The sequence below is a fragment of the Vicia villosa genome, linkage group LG2, assembly GCF_029867415.1.
Source record: "Vicia villosa cultivar HV-30 ecotype Madison, WI linkage group LG2, Vvil1.0, whole genome shotgun sequence".
In the NCBI taxonomy this organism is placed as follows: domain Eukaryota; kingdom Viridiplantae; phylum Streptophyta; class Magnoliopsida; order Fabales; family Fabaceae; genus Vicia; species Vicia villosa.
The window spans coordinates 23,709,150-23,721,369 of NC_081181.1; the positions used below are offsets into that span (position 1 = coordinate 23,709,150).

At 33.1% G+C, this 12,220-nt stretch overlaps 1 protein-coding gene and 1 pseudogene across 1 annotated transcript; both read left to right on the forward strand.

Moving 5' to 3' along the window:
• Positions 1–6,603: 6,603 nt before the first annotated feature.
• On the forward strand, positions 6,604–8,542 carry LOC131646016 (inositol transporter 1-like; annotated as a pseudogene).
• A 984-nt stretch (positions 8,543–9,526) lies between these two features.
• On the forward strand, positions 9,527–12,220 carry LOC131646017 (LEAF RUST 10 DISEASE-RESISTANCE LOCUS RECEPTOR-LIKE PROTEIN KINASE-like 1.1). Its single transcript, XM_058916192.1, has 4 exons — positions 9,527–10,417; positions 10,525–10,560; positions 10,638–10,901; positions 11,049–12,220. The coding sequence occupies exons 1-4, from the start codon at positions 9,763–9,765 to the stop codon at positions 11,960–11,962; spliced, it is 1,869 nt and encodes a 622-aa protein (XP_058772175.1). The 5' UTR covers positions 9,527–9,762; the 3' UTR covers positions 11,963–12,220.

Genomic DNA, 12,220 nt, shown 5'->3' on the forward strand with positions numbered 1-12,220 from the left:
TTTTTTTATCTCTTTGATTTCTTCTCTTCTTCCCAATTTCCAATATACTGAGTTGTTGTTATTTTGTTTTCTTAGCTACCACTTGAAAACATTACTTTTATAAGTTTAATGATACAGATCATTACCTACTATATATTCAATTCACTAAATCATAAAATGTATATTTTATTCTACTGAGAGTATGTAATAGATCGATTGGAATTTGTTTAGTTTTTCAAAAAAAATTGCTATGGCCTTTTTACTTTTCCCGTACATTTTCATTCCAAAAGGTAGTTAATATTTTATTTTCAATGTGAATAAAGTAGCAATGTAGAAGAAGAGAATCACCCAAGTAGCAGTATTTTAAATCATCAATTTTTACAAAAATATCTATTTTAGATGTAAGTTTACTAATTATATATAAATTTACTAATTTTATGTATTATAATCAACTATTAATTTAAAATTGATTATATGTTACTTCAGTATGTGACTAATAATAAATATTTTTTATTTTGTTTTGATAAAAAATATATGAATATTATCGTTCCCATCTCTATTTATTGCTTCATTAATCTAAATTAAATCAAATTAGAGCTCTTATTTCATATCCCTAACAATAATTACTAATAATGTGATAATAATTTTGATCGATTCCCCCAACCCCAATTCATAATTTTATTTATAATTTTGCATCCATAATTATAAAATTCCTAAGTCTTTTTTTCCATACCCTTAAACATCAAACACTGGAAATTATTTATTTTCTCATTTTAATTGTTACCCTATTTAAATGATATTAAAATTTTAAATTTAATATAATGACATTTATATTAATATTTTAATTTGTACCAAATATATTAATATTTGTAATTTATGAGAGGATTGTAATAGTATTTTTGTAACATTTATATTATACACTCATTATTATAATAATGTTTATAATTGGTGTATAATTAATCAAACGGTGTATAGTTAATAATTTTTAAATTTTGATAATTAGATTCTTTTATATATAGAAGTCATTAAATAATTAATAATTAGTATTTATTATGAATTAATTAAAAATAAATATTTGAAAACGTGATCTACGTTAAATGGTTTTTTCATGTAACGAGAACTTATAAAAATTAATTGAATACTAATTATTATTAACATTTACTTATTATTAATATTATTCATATTGTTTATTTTTTAGGTATTTAAAAACATGGAGGTTAGTTGAGCAATACCATGTGCGTTTGCATGAAAATTTAAATGAGATAAATATATTTTTTAAAATAATAATTAAAAAGAATAAAATAATAAAATCAAATAACAAATATTTAATTTTTAAATTTAATTTTATACAAATAACAAATATTTTTTACGAAAAAAATAAAATTGACTTGAAAATATATTTGTTTTTATAGAAAAACATGAAACAATTATGATTAGTGAATACACAATTTTTTTATGAATACACAAATTTTTTATGGTCGAGACTATTTAATTTATATATCTTATATATATTTTTTAACAATAACTATATAACACATATTTAATATTTATATCGATTTTGCACGACCCGTACGAACGCACATGTCATTATTAAGAGAAAGTTGAGGTGGACATACTCCAATTTGCGGATGACACGATATTCTTAGCCGAAGGAGATACCGAGAACTTATGGTGCATAAAGTCTATTCTTAGGGGCTTTGAATTAATGTCCGGTTCTAGAATTAATTTTCATAAAAGTAATGTTTATGGTGTGAACATGGGGGATGGATACATGGAAGCCGCTTCTACTTTCCTATCGTGTAAAGTTGGTCTTACTCCTTTCAAGTTTCTTGGTGTGAGGGTGGGCGGAGATCCGAGGAAGATATCTTTGTGGAAAGATTTATTGAAAATGTTGAATAGTAGGTTGGTCGTTTGGAAAGGGAGATTCTTAAACATGGCGGGTAGAGTAGTATTGATTAATACCATTCTCAATGCGATTCCTCTTTACTCTCTATCCTTTTTTAAGGCCCCTAAAAAGGTCTTAAATGAGATTAGGTCTATCCAAAGTAGATTTCTTTGGAACGGTACGGATCTCAAAAGGTCTATTAGTTGGATTCCTTGGGATACGGTGTGTAAATCCCGTGAGGAGGGTGGCCTTGGAGTAAAAAATGTCGAAATTATGAATGCCGCTTTGGTTAGTAAGTGGAAGTGGCGTACGCTTGTGGAAAAGGAAGCGATTTGGAGGGACATTATTAATGCTAGATACGGCAACACTAGATTTAAGGTTCTAGTGGGGGACATTTCGGTGTTGGGTAGTAAGGATTCTATATGGTGGAGAGATTTAATTTTATCGGATAATTATGAGTATCTTCAAAACAAGCATTTTGCGGGAGCAATTGATTGTTCGGTTGGGAATGGAGAAGAAATCCCTCTTTGGTATGCTTGTTGGTTAGGTCCGGAAACTCTAATGGAGGCTTTTCCGGAGCTGTACCGTTTTGCTTTAAATCATTTGGAGGCTGTTTGTAAGGCTGGTTCAGTGCGTGAAGGAAGATGGGATTGGAGAGTAGATAATTTGGTGGCTGCAGGCAGTGAAGGAGTAGTGCAGCAGCAGCACTTTGTGGAGCTAGCCGAACTGCATTCTATTATGCAGGGGCTGCAAATCAGTGACAGCGGCCAGGATAGTTTCGCGTGGAATTTGTGTGACGGCGGGGTTTTCACGGTTCGCTCTTGCTATGATCACTTCAAAGAGAAGCTGTCCGGTCCTCCATTATGCCAAGATATTGTAGCAGCGCTGGCCCATTTGTGGAAGATAAAATCGCCTTCCAAAATTCTATTTTTTGCGTGGCCGTTTATTCTTGGGAAATTGGCAACGAAGAACCAATTGGTGAGAAGGGGTATCCTAGTAGGAGGCGTTGAGTCAGCTTGTGTGTTTTTCCAAACGGAGGAGGAGACTCAAAATCACTTATTCGTGAATTGTCTGGTTTCTTTAGGAATTTGGAGGAAAGTGTTTGGTTGGGTGGATCTTGGTTCTATAATGTCTTTGGAGGATTTTGTTTGTTTCTTCCACAATTGTGGCAAGATCAAGAACATTACGAAGAGGACTATCGGAGCGGTGGTTTGGCTCTCGACGGTGTGGAGTTTATGGCTCAAACGTAATGCGAGGATTTTCAAGAATGAGGCTTTTAGCTTTACCGAGTGCATATCGGATATTGTCTTCAATTCTTGGAGGTGGCTTAATTCTTTTTATAAGAAGGTTTACTTTTGTAATTTTTATCATTGGAATATCCTAACGCTATCATGTTTTGAGGCTTAGGAGCTTTCCTTGTGTTTCGGGGTGGAGTAACCCTTTTACTCCCCATCAATATATTGCTTATTAAAAAAAATTTATTAAGAGAGAGGTTTCAGAGAGAGAGAAAACAAAACCCTAAATAAATTAGTTTTTTTTTGCCTCGGATGCCTAAGTCAAGGAAGAATAACAAATGTCCACTTTTCAATACTTGCAAAAAAACCTTTTGGGAGCATATCATTAATTATTGGCAAAATACTCATTTTGGTCCCTTAAATATACCCTCTAGTTCACTTTGGTCCCTTAATTTTTTTTCGTGCCATTTTGGTCCTTTAATTTTCAAAACATAACCACGTTAGTCCTTCCGTTAGTGAACCGTTAGTCAAAGTCCTAAAACAACTTCCAGGTGCCAGTTTACTTGATGAGGTGGATAAGTTGAGCCCATGTGGCAAACAAAACAAAGGATGGCAGATGAAAATGAAACACCTAATTGTATATTCTTCTCTCTCTCATCTTAATTGTATCTTCCTCCTCACTCTCTTTTGTCAAACTTCCATCTTTCATGTTTTTTTTTCAGAACAACAATAAAAGAAAAACGTTTAAACTGTTTTTAACATAAAATCACAGAAGCACGTCGAGAGAAAATTTCAAAGGGAAACAGATTTTGTGAACACAGGCGTGGTCGGAGGGAGTTTTAGGGAGCAGAGGCGTGGATAGAGAACGCATAAACGATGTCAATCGTAGAAGCATGGTCGGACGGATCTGTTGTGTGGTTGTTCACGCGGAGGTCTTCTTTGGTGGTGGATTTCTGGCGTGTCGTCGGTGTATGGGAGACGGTGTTGGAAAGAGCTTTGTGCGGCTGGCCCTTTTGCGGCGGTGGACAACGTAAATTAATTTCTTCCATCTTCTGTTTTTTTTGTTGCTGCTTGATCTTTCCAATTGAATGAGTTGCAATTTCACTACAGAATCAAATATATTCCAATTTTTTTTGTGAGATTCATAAGCTAAAAAAGGATTTCTAACAGAGAGGGTAAAAGATTAAATTTTGATTATAATTTACTGAGTGCTACAATGGAAGTGAAAGGTTTATGTTGTCAATGGTGGAAAGTTTTATTGTGTGTAGATTTTGGGTGAATATAAAGAAGGGTTTCTATCATCGAGTGTAAAAGATTAAATTTTGATTAAAATTTATTGAGTGCTATAATAGAAGTGTAAGGGTTTATGTTGTCAATGGTGGAAAGTTTTACTCTGTGTGGATTTTTGGTGAATATAAAGAAGATGGTGAAACCTTGTTAGCTCTACTCACTTGCCACGTAGATAAAATAAACGGACGTTTGAGGCCAATTGACGGAATGGACTTGTTTGCATCTATTTGAAAATTAAAGGATCAAAATGGTACGAAAAAAAATTAAGGGACCAAAGTGAACCAGAGGGTATATTTAAGGGACCAAAATGGGTATTTTGCCTTAGTTATTATTTTTTAACTTCCAACTACTATTATTATGATGCAGACCTATTGAGTAGGCTCATATGCTCATACTGTTTACTTCTATCTACACGTTTCCAAAACATCTCAATGCAAATAACCATTAAATAATCAACATATATTCCAAATTCCAAATCCTCATGTTAACTCAAAAGATTTTGTATTCAACACTTAATAAGATTTTGTATTCAACACTTAATAAAGTTTTTTCAGGTTTCCAATAATACATTTATTTTTCTTTTATTTGAAAGTATAAAGTTAAAACTTTTGCCTAACTTTATTAAATCCAACTTATTTATAAATAAACAACCTAAAACCATAGGAGGTATGAATATCAAATTCAAGACATGGGCTTAATTTCTTCCAATTCACATCCATTTTTACTTAATAAATTAGTGATATTTTTGTAGAATGAAATTATTTATATTCTATTAAGTAGAATGAAATCTTTTTGTGTCGTATCTTATTTATTTCATTAATCAATATATTCTTTCCATTCAATTTATTTTATTATATATTAAATTAGAGGTCTATTTTATACATTTCTTACAAAAATATTTATGGTAATAGTTCGGAAAAAAATTTATGAATTTTTTTTATGATCCAAATATTTTTATTAAGATAAATGGAAGATATTTATGGTAATAATTCGTACATATTTTTTGACGGGCCGACAAAATATTTACTTAAATTGATTAGATATTAGAGGTCATATGTTTAATGACTTCTAAATTACTATATAACACGATCTCTTCGTTCCCAAAATAAATAAATAAATAGAAACACACAATTCAATATCTCTCTTCTCTTTAAGTTCATGAAAATAAAAGATTTGAATGTAACATTTTTTTAATAGGACATGAAGAATATTTTTTGATTATAAGTATTTAATAGTTATAAATTATTAGGAAATTAAATTACAATTAGGGGCATAAAAATTTAAAATTGGGATTAGATTTTTCTCACGTAAAAACGGAAGGATGAGATTTCAGTTTAAAATTGAGATTAAAATTTTCTCACGTAAAAATTAATTAATTTACTTACCAAATTCGATTTTATTTTATTTTTTATAATTTACTTATCACATTCAATTTTTCAAAAAAAATTCTTTTAATTTTTCAACCATTGTTATTTATACAACTTAACTATGTTTAAATTTATTTTATATTAGATGATAAAATCATATAATATCAACATAATCCATAAATTTATAATACAGAAGAATTTAAAAATTATAGTCATGCTCGATGGGCCGAACTTATTTTTCTGACGGGCCGACAAAATATTTACTTAAATTGAACAGATATTAGAGATCATATGTTTAATAACTTCTGAATTGCTATAGCATATAACTTCTAAATTACTGCACAAATTTAATAAACATAATATTATTTAATTTATTAAATCTAATCAAATTATTAAACCAATATGTTTTTTTGGTATATAATATATTTTATTTTATAATATTTGTTAATAGAAATTATAAAATTAAAATTATAAACAATTAAAAAAATTACAGACATGTCCGACGGGACAAACCTGTTTTTCTACCATATATTTGATTTAATAGAAATTAACAAATCTATATATATCCTGACAACTTCTACAACTTAATAAATTAAATTAATATTTGTATGACAATTAACATTGAAATTTTTTTCTGTTAATTCGTATAAATTAATATACATTTTTTAATTATAACTATATAATATTTATTTAATATTCATCGACTTTATGTGACCCGTGCGAATACACGAGGCCTTTACTAGTGATTAGCAATGAGTTGTTAGTTACTTGCCATGACTATACCGACAATTCCAGGAAGCTCTAGCTATTTGGACATACACCCTGAAAGAAAAATTTCTATGTTCAAGAATCCTTACATTTTAGGACTCACTTATGTAGCTAGCATTGGTGGATTGCTTTTCGGCTACAAAACTGGTACAAACTACAAACGTTTTTTTCTCTCTTTTGTATCAATCTATAAATCATGAATTGAATTGAATATGCTGAAACTAAACTTTCAACACCACTATCAATTAGGTATTATATCAGGAGCTTTTCTCTATATTAAAGATGATTTTCCCACCGTCGAACGAAGTCATTTTCTTCAGGAAACTATTGTCAGCATGGCAGTGGCTGGTGCAATTCTCGGAGCAGGAATAGGCGGTTGGATTAACGATAGTTTCAGAAGAAAAAAGGCAACCATCATTACAGATATTTTCTTCGTTCTTGGAGCAATTGTCATGGCTGCTGCACCAGATCCTTATGTTCTCATAATTGGAAGTGTTTTCGTTGGTTTTGGTGTTGATGTTGGTGTTGCTTCAGTTACTGCTCCTGTTTGTATTGCAGAATTATCACCATCAGAAATAAGGGGAGCATTAGTTGCCACAAATGTGCTTATGATAACTGGTGGAGTGTTTGTTTCTTATGTAGTAAATATTGGTTTTGCACATGTCCCCGGGACATGGAGATGGATGCTGGGAGTTTCGGGTGTGCCAGCAGTAGTTCAGTTTTTTCTCATGCTCTTGTTGCCTGAATCTCCCAGATGGCTCTACATAAATGTAATAGAGTTTTGATATTTTTACCTTAAAAAATTCAATGCTTTAATATAATTATTTTCTATAATTATTTTCTTTGATGTGCAGAGTAGGCAAAATGGCGTCGTTATTGTGCTTGGTAAGATATATGGCTTTGATCGATTAGAGGATGAAGTTGCCTTGGTTACAGCTCAGTCTGAGCAAGACCGCCGAAAAAGAGATAATGTTAGATTCCGGCATGTATTTAAATCAAAAGAGATCAGACTTGCATTCCTTGCAGGACTACAGGTAAAAGTTAATTTAGAGATACTATTGATGCAAAATATAACTGTTATTGTATTGGAAGGATCCATATCAAATGTCTCTTGCTAGTTAGGGTTAAGCATAAACCTTCTTCTATAGATATGCTTCAATGAATGTTTGAAGAGTGATATATATTGCGTATTAATTAGTTGCAAAAAAAAAAATTTGAAAGGAAATGATTTGGTTTCTTATAGCATCTAACATATATGTTGTACAGGCTTTTCAGCAATTTATAGGTATAAACACAGTGATGTACTATAGTCCAACAATTGTTCAAATGGTTGGCTTTCACTCCAATGAGTTGGCTCTTCAACTCTCTCTCATAGTTGCCGACTTGAATGCTGCTAGAACTGTTATTGGCATTTACCTTATTGATCATGCAGGCCGGAAAAAATTGGCCTTATATAGCTTAGGAGGAATAATCGCATCGCTGATAATCTTATCGGTCTCATTTTTTAACCAATCTTCTGCCAATACTACAACAAATCAAAATGATTTCTATGGATGGCTTGCAGTTTTTGGTTTGGACTTATATATGGCTTTCTTCTCGCCGGGGATGGGACCGATGTCGTGGACAGTAAACTCTGAAAAATATCCACAAGAGTACCGAGGAATGTGTGGAGGCATGTCAGCGACTGTGAATTGGGTTTCAAATTTGATTGTGGTCCTACTTTCTTGCTTCTTGCTATAATAGCTGTGGCTGCATTTTTGTTTGTGGTTTTCTTTGTTCTGGAAACCAAAGGATTGACATTTGATGAAGTGGAACTGTTATGGAGGGAGAGAGCATGGGAAAAAATGTTGACACAAAAACCCTTCTTGAGTGTGAATATCAAAACATTGGCCACTTATTTAATATTCTAAATTATCAAAAATAAATAATAATATACTTAATGAAATAAACGAGACGGATTCAGGGACGGGTTCGGGGTGGATACTAGTGTCCCCAATACTCGATCCGTCCCCATATTTTGTAATGAAGAAAAACTCAAACTCAATCAAAGCGGATTTTCTCCGTTAACTTCGGTGTGGGTTCAGGTGAGTACTCGTGAGTACGAGTTTTGTTGCCTTGCCTACCTAGCACAAACTAAAACAAGTTATATAAATTAGATGGAGCATAAATGAAGTGTTCCCCATTTCAGTCCATTTTATCTTTTATCATTATTTTTTCTCCGATTTGATTGAAAAGAGAAATTTATTGTGCTCTATCATAAAATATTCAAACAAGAGATTAAAATCTCTATTTTATTTCTTCTCATTCCGCTTGATTCGCCTTAATTTCATTCTAGTATGTAATATTCGTTTAAAAATATCAAAACAGAACCGAAAGTTTGGAAGCACAAATAACTACCCCAACAATGGTGTATTTATATTCAAATTCCTTTATTCCCACTTCATAGACTCTGTCATTGTTTATACAGTTTCATTTCTCACGCACCTCACATGTTTGTGTTAATGTCTAGTTAGAAATCTCATTTTTGTTTATTTATTTCAGAAGCTGCGGTATATGAAAACAAAAACACTAAGGGTATGTTTGGATATCACGAAATGAACGGAGCGGAATGGAATGGAGCGGAGTGGGATGGAGCAGAGTGGAACGGAGCGGAACGAATGTACCATTCCATTGTTTGGAAATTTTAGAACGGAATAAGACAAATTATTCATTCCGCCCAAATTGGAGGGGAAGGAATATGGTGGTAAGTGATGGAATGGAATGGAATCCATACCACTCCTTTCCGCTCCGCTCCATCCGTTTTTAAATTATCCAAACAACGGAATATCATTTTATTTCATTCCATTCCGCTCCGCTCCATCCGATTCCATCAATCCAAACAAAGCCTAAGGGCTGTCTTCATTTTGTTAGTATTTTTAATTTTAGTTTATGTTGCATATTAGAGTTGTAATTATTTCAGAATTTGTGTTTTTTTCTTCCACTTAAAAAGAATTTCATCCATATTCTCTCAGCCATTGGATTAAAATTGTGTGAACAGAATTCCACCCGACTTAAACATGAAATGGAAAATTAGTAGAAAGTCACGCAATACACATTTTCTCAAGTCTTCTTTAGTCAATGCTCCAAGTCAATTCAACTGCCGTAGTGGACACACCCAAACAGCACATAATTTCTACAGAATTGTAATTTATATAACCATATTCATATTTGGTTTCTTAATTAATCTTAACATTTTTCAATGGCTACCTATTTTGTGTTCAGTTTCCTTTTACTACTCTCTCATTTTCTGTTTCTTCTCTCTGCTGCATCTGAATGGAAATACCAAGCAGAATGTGCAACAGGAGAATACACTGGGTGTGGAAATCTTGAAAAAATCGTCTTTCCCTTCACCACTGTTAACAAAAGCGAATGTGGCTTTTACATAAGTGGTTGTGACAACAATAGCACTTCACAGAAAAAAATTCAAATCAGGGGCCATAGTTATATAATTGATAGCATCAATTATAAGGAAAGTTCAGCTATCATCTATGGACCTATCATTGATGGACCTATCATCTATGGACCAAGTTCCTCTAAATTCAGCTTTAACACTATAAATACATTCTATGCATGCAAACATGACGACTATGACGATCGCCATGAAAACATGTTCAAAAATAAAAGCTGTTCAGATTATGATATCTACTTTACTTCTAAATCTGATCATCCAATTTCCCTTAATTTTCCATTACCATGTTTTCATGTTTCACTCTTTCCCCTTACCGATTGTGCATATTTAAGTTCGACACTCGAAATTAAAGTAGATTTAGAGTTTTGTAAAGGCTGTTTTACTGCAGGAGGCTTATGTCTACCAGATCAGGAAAATTTAAGTTTCGAATGTGTTCCTAGCAGTGGTAAATACATATTCTATTGTTCATCCTTTACTTGTACAAGATTATTTGATTTTTTATGTTCCAAAATAATGTACACTCATCTGTTTTCTCTGATTTCTGCTATGTAGATAGAAAGCAACGGCATATGAAAGCTGCGGTGATAGGTACGAAATTTCTACTTTACTAATAGATGGACGTTACAAAGTCCATAGATTGATCTAGCTTTCTGTATCTGACACAGGTTTATCCATTGGATTGGCAACTGTGATTGCAATTGCCTTGACTCTTATAATTTGGCTTCTATACTATCGGAGAATCAAATCATCGGGTCTCAAAAACCAATCAAGAGCAAATTATCGCGGCCTTTCAAGAAATACAACAATCGAAAGTGGAGCTGTCTACTTTGGGATTCCGGTCTTCTCCTATGAGGAGCTCCAAAAGGCAACAGACAATTTTAATCAAGCTAGAGAGCTTGGAGAAGGAGGCTTTGGAACTGTTTACTACGGTGAGAGACTCGTTATTAGTTCTTGCACCCTTTTATACTTGAAGGATTATACCGGCTTTGATTTAATAATGATAAGCCGATATTAGTTTTTCGTATGATTTGGTCATTCTTGTCGAATAACATCAATTTTGATTATTGACTAACCAGGAAAGCTTGGAGATGGACGTGAAGTTGCAGTGAAGCGCCTATTCGAGCGCAGCTACAGACCAGTAGAATCATTCACAAACGAAATTCAGATCCTCACACGCATGCGCCACAGAAATCTTGTATCCCTTTATGGCTGCACTTCACGCCACAGTCGTGAGTTACTGTTAGTGTATGAATATATCCCTAACGGCACCGTCAATAGCCATCTCCACGACAAAAAAGAAAACCAAAGCTCATCTTTACCCTGGGCTGTGAGAATGAAAATAGCCATAGAAACCGCCGGGGCATTAACTTATCTCCATGCTTCTGATGTCATTCACCGAGACGTGAAAACCAGCAACATTCTACTTGACAACAGCTTTTGTGTTAAGGTTGCTGATTTTGGTCTTTCGAGACTGTATCCTAATGATGTCACTCATGTCTCTACAGCGCCGAGAGGAACACCGGGCTATGTTGATCCAGAATACCGGTTATGTTACCAGTTAACAAGCAAGAGTGATGTATATAGCTTTGGCGTAGTTCTTGTTGAGCTAATATCATCTTTGCCTGCAGTTGATTTCTCAAGAGATAGAGATGACATTAAGTTGGCAAATCTAGCAATAAGGAAGATTCAGAAAAGGGAATTTTCTGAGCTGATTGATCCTTCTCTTGGTTTTCAGACAGACGAGAATTTAAAAAATGTGATAAGTTGTGTTGCGGAATTGGCCTTTCAGTGTTTGCAAGATGAGAAGGAATTGAGACCCTCTATGAGTGAAGTATTGGAGGTGCTGCAGAAAATTGAAAGTGGCAAGAGTGAGGCAGAGAATCACGAGGGGATTGATTTTCATCATGGAGTAGGAGTAGCACAAAGTTATGCACATCCATCACTGCCAAACACTTGGATGAAGCCACAGCGCCATCAACAAACACTTTGATGAAAAGGGTGTTGAGATTTATGCATCAAATATCAGTGACTACTGATTAGCCAGTTGGTCTTTGAATTCTAGCATTTGTTCTTGTTTTGTACTCGTTGAGATATTTATAAACTCTGTAAATTACATTATACATAGCTCTAGTGACAGAGGATCCTAGTTTATTGAATATAAAGTCTGGATTTAAGTAAATAATTGTTGATATTCTGTGTTGGTTTTTAGACTTCAAATATTTTAAGGGTTGATAGACTGAAAACAACG

What these genes read in the sequence shown, in the direction of transcription:
- LOC131646017 (XM_058916192.1), top strand. Translation starts at nt 9,763, where the DNA reads ATGGCTACCTATTTTGTGTTCAGTTTCCTTTTACTACTCTCTCATTTT. An exon ending in CGAATGTGTTCCTAGCAGTG is followed by an intron (nt 10,418 to 10,524) that starts GTAAATACATAT and finishes TCTGCTATGTAG; the next exon opens with ATAGAAAGCAACGGCATATG. An exon ending in TATGAAAGCTGCGGTGATAG is followed by an intron (nt 10,561 to 10,637) that starts GTACGAAATTTC and finishes TATCTGACACAG; the next exon opens with GTTTATCCATTGGATTGGCA.